Source organism: Ochotona curzoniae, unplaced genomic scaffold, assembly GCF_017591425.1.
Source record: "Ochotona curzoniae isolate NIBS_2020 unplaced genomic scaffold, NIBS_Ocur_1.0 scaffold_461, whole genome shotgun sequence".
NCBI classification, from domain to species: Eukaryota; Metazoa; Chordata; class Mammalia; order Lagomorpha; family Ochotonidae; genus Ochotona; species Ochotona curzoniae.
In genome coordinates this window covers 7712123-7718122 of record NW_024467120.1, presented here as the reverse complement: position 1 = coordinate 7718122, position 6000 = coordinate 7712123, and the positions used below count along the sequence as shown (strand labels likewise).

Here is a 6000-nt window from a genome sequence, read left to right as displayed (position 1 = left end):
AGGCCACACCACGGCACAACCCCAAAGTCCAGTTATTTCACACAACACAAGCACAATGCCTGTTCACTCGTGCGTCTTGGGACATGCTGCTGGGGGCTTTGTTGAGGATCCTTCACAGTGGTGGGACAAGCACAGGGGGAGCTCTGCTACACAGGAACGTGTACCCCATACATTTATATTTACACCAGCCCTGTGGGCATGCCTGCCTTCAGAGGGTGAGAATGCAGGCTCAGCCCTGGGCTTGGTCCTCTGCAGAATGCCACTGGTAGGTGTCTACATTGCTACCTCCCTTCCTGTCGCTGGAGGTAACAGGAGAGCAACAGCTGGGCTTCCAGACTTGTGTTACACCCTGGGTCACAAAAACAGTGGCTGAAATCGCGTGTGTTCCAGGCTGTGCTGCATGGCTGTGGCTCTGGTCCCTGTCTGGACCGAAGGGACAAGGGATTACACCCTGACAAGGGCAAGTGGCCATCTGTGCAAGTGGCCATCCTGGCATGGCCTACACAGCCGGAATAATGCTTGAGGACCCCTGGCCAGGCGTGAGCTGGCCACAGTGTGACTGTCAAATCAAATGGGAGGGGAAGAATGGGGACAGCAGGAGCAAAAGAAAGCAAAACCCTGTGTGTCCTGCCGGGTGTGGGGCTAGGGTTCTTGGGTGCCGCATAGGTAACACAAGGCTTTAACACGGTGTTTCTCTCCCCTGGGTGTTTGCTAGAAGAGTACCACTTTTATTCACCCATCTGGTCACAAACTGTGGACAGCTCACAACTGGAAACAGCCTCTGCCAGCCTCCAGACTCCCCCAGAGAAGTGAGGGGGCTCCCAAGTGGATACTGGACTCATCTTGGATTGTAAATGTGAGTTCTCTTTACAACACATAATGGGTTCAAGAGAAAAGTACTAACACCTAGAAATAAAAATATTAAAAACATATATATGTGAGTATATAAGTTTAAATTCTCCAACCAAAGGCATATTTAAATTTTAATATGCAGGTTCCATAACAGACATGCAAGTGTTAATGGGTGTAAAATCCTAATCTCTACCAGATACCTGACTTTCTTTTGCCTGAAAATCCAAGTAACTTAAAATTTGACAAGCGTTGCATTTCTTTATTGCACCAATTTTTTTTTCCACTGCAAGTGGACTTGCTTAATTCAATGGTGTCATGTAGAAAGAAGGCATTAGAAAATGGGTTACAGCCTGTTTCTGACAGATGCCGTTTGTGGGAGTCGGTGGGTGCTGCAGACAATAGGTGATGGTTCAAATCTTACAGAGTGTTGAGCAGAGTCCTTTAATTGGTGGCCTTTTCCGGTGCCTTCCAAAAACAGGCTTCAATATAAGCTTTTTGGGCATACATCTGCTATGAAAAAGAGGTCTGTAGCATTAAGACTTTAAACAATGCATGAAGGGGAAGGCGTATGTAAAAATGTTTATTAAAGTTAAAAATTCTTCCTAGGGAACAGATGATCTTGGTCACTGTACCATTAGGCTCTGACTGCAACTTTTTCTTTTTTAATGCCACCACTTGCATTGCTTGCTAAAAATAAACCAAAAGGAGTTTAATTTGAAAAATATGCTGTGGCAGTTGGGATTAGGTTTCAGGTCAAATAACCAAGGGGCCCCACTCCGTGAGAGACAGGGTGAGCCTCATTAAGAAGTGTGTCGAGGAGGAGGCAGCTGGGCCCGCACAGATCACTGCCCTTTGGAGAACTGATGTGGTGGCCTTCCTGGTCACTGAGGATTTAATTAGAATTCCTTCATGGAGACTTGGTTTGGTTGTGTTCTAATTACAGACCCTGACTAAAGAAGCCACGAGAAACGCCAGCAGCGCGAGGCCCACCGCGACCCTCAGGGCGCAGTCCTCGTGCAGCCTTGGGGTCTGCTGCGTCTTTCTGGAACTTGCTGCGCTGCGGGATGTGGAACTGTGGTGAGTGCCGAGCTTGCTGGTGGATTCCTAAGGAGACAAACAAGAGAGAAGGTGACTTGAGGACTTGACCTTACCCTGCTGTGAGGTCCAGCAGTGAGCAGACTCCCCACTGCAACACGCATGCCTTTGAACTCTCACTGTAGACCAGGTGGCCCAAGGTGGGTAGGAATAAGTCATGACTGCTTTCCTTGATGGGACAAAGCCACTTCATTTTCCTAAGGCAAGACTACAGGAGGAGAAACGGTATACCTACAGTGAACCAAGGGCAGACAGATGAAAGGTAGACTTCGTGACTTGGATTGTCCCACCAGAATGTTCTAGGGCTGCAACCAGACTCAAAGAATGAGGGTAAAAAAAAGGATGGGAGAGCCATTATATGTAGCAAACACCTTCCTTAGGACCGCCAGCTGCTCTGCTGCAGGGTCTGGGTGACAAGCAGTCCCTGACACCCCACTGTGCCAGGTAAATCCCATAAGGCCCAACCGGGGTGGGTGAGGGGGCCTACGTGGAGGCTGAGAAGGCCTCCCCAGGAGAAGGCAGCTTCCTCCTGGGCCAGCAGTCCAGCAGTGACATAGGGAACCACCAAAGTTGAAGGCACACCCCTTTGTCCCCTAACCCCACCTCTATTGCCCCCCGATAAAACAATCCCTCACATTTCCTGGTGAACCTTGCCTGGGAGTGCTCTCAATAAAGCTTGATTTAAGCTGAATTTTTTTTAAGATTTATTTTATTGCAAAGTCAAGATACATAGAGAAGAAACACAGAGAGGAAGATCTTCCGTCCAATGATTTCATTTCCCAAGTGACTGCAACAGTGAGGGAGCCAGGAACTTCCTCCGGGTCTCCCACATGGGTGCAGGGTCCCAAGGCTTTAGGCTGTGCTTGAGTGCTTTCCCAGGCAACAGGCAGGGAGCTGGATGGGAAGAGGAGCCGCCGGGATTAGAACCAGTGTCCATATAGGATCCCAGTGCGTTCAATGCGAGGACTTTAGCTGCTTGGCCACTGTGCCGGGCTCTGAACTCTATACTTTGTGGATTTCTGGTTCTGAACATGTCCTATTTTTCTAGGTGCATCAGGCATGGAAAAAGCGCTGAAATGATTTTGGAGATGGTGTGAGTAGCTGGGACCGAGACCAAGGAAGAGCAGGTAGGGAGCACGTGCCATTTGAGAGCTTTTTTTGTTTCAAAGCGAGTTTGTGAGGGGAGATTCCTTCCCCTACAAGGTGCTGTTCCAGGAGCAGTGCTGCCCCCCCAACACTGAGAAGTGGGCGTGGTAAAGAGGTAGATGAGAAATGCTGGGAGGACAAGTGAGGAGGGACAAGCTGGAGGCAGGACACAGAGGGCGCCACGGAGGAACCAGGAAGTCAGTGTAGCACAGAATGCAGCCAAGAACCATTTTCTGGGTTCATTTTTACCAGCATATGCTCTCCGATAGCTGTTGGTGAATTTGGCTTCTTTGGGGTCACCATGTGTGCTAGATGGTGCCTGTGCAGGGATGTGGGGGGTAATGAGGGAGGTGGGGCATCGACCATGGAGCAGATCACCAGGGCCTATGTTGCAACTGTGGCAGAAGGGATAGAAAAGGAAACGGTTGTTGTGGACACAGAACGGACAGGATGTGAATACATGAGTGGATAGTGAGAGATACTTTCATTTCTTCATTCCTATTCTCTGTAACTTCCACAGTGCGATTTCCACAGGCTAATATTTACACATGATGGATGAGGAAGGAGTCTGGCTTGGACTGTAGGAGACTAATTGCAAAGTTAATAAAGCTGCCGGCCTCTAGGATAAATCTTGCAAGCCTAATGAAAGTCAAACCATCATTTATATCCCTGCTCCCAGGTAGTTGGGCCCTTACTCTGTGGTTTTCCTTGAACTCTGGGTCCTGCCCAGACTGACACACAGCTGCACAGAATGGAGCAGCCATGCCCACAGCAGGAGGAGCTGATGGTTATGTTCACAGGGACCGATGATGGTGCAGCCGAAGCTGCTCCAGCCCCTGGGAGGCATTCCCTCGCAAGACTGGCTTTCCGCATGGTGTTCTGAGGTTGGAAACCTATTGGTGACCTTCCATTTGGATTACAAATAGCTCCAAGGCTGCAAGGGCGGCATACGGGTGGAGAAAGATGGTGGCACAAGGTGATCCTCTTGAAAGGATCGTGAGTTGGACCATGATTCAAAAATTAACAAGAGGTAAGGGAGCCGGGTGAGAGGCTAGTGTGTCTGCTTTTAATATACCAATAGAAGACTCACTTAGAGATAGCTTTCTTTCTGCCCTCTTTTCTTCCACGGCCTGGAGAAAGATGCCTTGCTTTCTGTTGGAATGGGGTGGCAGTGAGAGAGAACTAAGCTCAGTACCAGGCTGTTTATCATGCAACCTAGATGAGGCCCCACTACCACTCGTGCCAGGCCAGTACCTGTAGTGTTTGGGTCCTTCTTAGCCAGATAACCAAAGGCCCACACCTTCCCCAGTTTGATACCAGACTAAGCCTCAGGGGAGTTCCATGGGAAATGAGCTTAGGCTTCTGCCTTGAAGCTGAACGGCAAGCTTGCCTGGGTGAGACCCAGCACCACACAGGGCCAAAGGGCCACTCTCCCAGGCTAGTGGTAACAAAGCCTGTGGATCTGCCTGACATCACACAGCGGCCTACGACATGGTGGGACAGATTCACTTTGGTGTGTGTCACTGCTAATTGCATAGGGCCTGGGTGTGCACTCCTGAGACTGCATGGTGCCTCGTGACTCAGATAGGTGAACAGCCCAGGTCCTAGCCAGGGTGGCTTAAAGGTGCTGCCACCATTTCCCAAACCTCACTCAATGAGCAGGACTTGAACTACAAGGGAGTAGGGCAGGAAACTGAGATCAGAGTTTGCCTGTGGTTCATTGCCACTGCTGCAGCAATGAGATCCAGAGCCACAGGGAACCCAGAGGTCCCTATCGCCAGGCCAGTATTTGCAAACAACCTCCTAAAGACCAGTGCCTCGATTCCTAGGATGGGTGTCTTTACCTGTACGACCATATCTTCTTGCAAGGATCTGGTACAGATATGATACACTGTGCAGAGCCCTGTGGCTGCAAGTCAGTACGTGTAGCCCAACTTAGTGTCTGTCTAGTTAAGCAATACAATGTTCACCACCCATCCTTAGAATTCAGTGTGGGTTGGCGAAACAATCAGCAGATCCCAACCATCTCTGCTCCATGCCAGCATCTCTGGCTAGAGCCTCTGGTACCTGCCTTGGTACCATCTGGATTACTGTGGCACTGGGTAACTAGACTCATACCCTGGTCACTATCAGCTGTGACTTAATGACCCTGGGATGCAGCTGTACCCTAGCAGTGTGATCCTTGGCCCAATCTTGTGCTGGGGGCACTGCAAACTAGACAGCTGGCTGCGGGCATTCTCATGACATCTGCCACAGTCTCAAGAGAGCTAGGCTTCCTTGGGATGAACAGGTACATTCCACAGAAACTCGGGGTTGGCATGACTACGATCCCAGTGCTGCTCCTGCTAACGTGGGGCCACGGGGCACTACTGAGATCCATGCAACTCTGAAAGGGTTGGGAGGTGTGCCACATAATACAGGCAGACTAAGTTACAGCCTCCAGCTGAAACCAGAGCTGAAAGGGTCTAACCAACCAACACTACACATACCTTTTCAGGAAAAAGCCATTTGCCCTGAAACACTCATTAAAATGTATAGAAATAACTGGTCACCCAATGTGCAAATATCAACATGTGGATGGAGGAAGTATGGAAAAGCAAGGCAGTATGACGTCCCCACAGGAAAACAGTAAAAGGAGATGGAGGAAATGCCTGATGAAGAACGCAAAGGGATGGTTGTAAGAGCTGTCAGACAGTTGCAGGATGATGTGCAAAACCAAGAGATTGGAAAACCAATGCATGACATGAGAAACTTCACAAAGAGAAAAAGACCTTAAGAGCCAAACAGAAATCTTGCAAAGATCTTACTAAGCCAAAAACAGTTGAACACCTCAAGAACAGATGAGATGAAGTAGAAGAAAGAATGAATTAAGAATTTTTTGAAGTACCTGTCAGACTATAAAAAAGG

General features: G+C 49.2%; 1 protein-coding gene across 1 annotated transcript in view; it reads right to left on the bottom strand.

The window, feature by feature from the left end:
- Nucleotides 1-1094: 1094 nt before the first annotated feature.
- Nucleotides 1095-6000, bottom strand: part of CDKAL1 (CDK5 regulatory subunit associated protein 1 like 1) — a 640980-nt gene continuing 636074 nt past the window's right edge. The window contains exon 15 of the mRNA XM_040967680.1: nucleotides 1095-1956. Within this exon, the coding sequence (XP_040823614.1) occupies nucleotides 1786-1956 (171 nt within the window). The 3' untranslated portion in view covers nucleotides 1095-1785. The remainder of the gene's footprint in view (nucleotides 1957-6000) is intronic.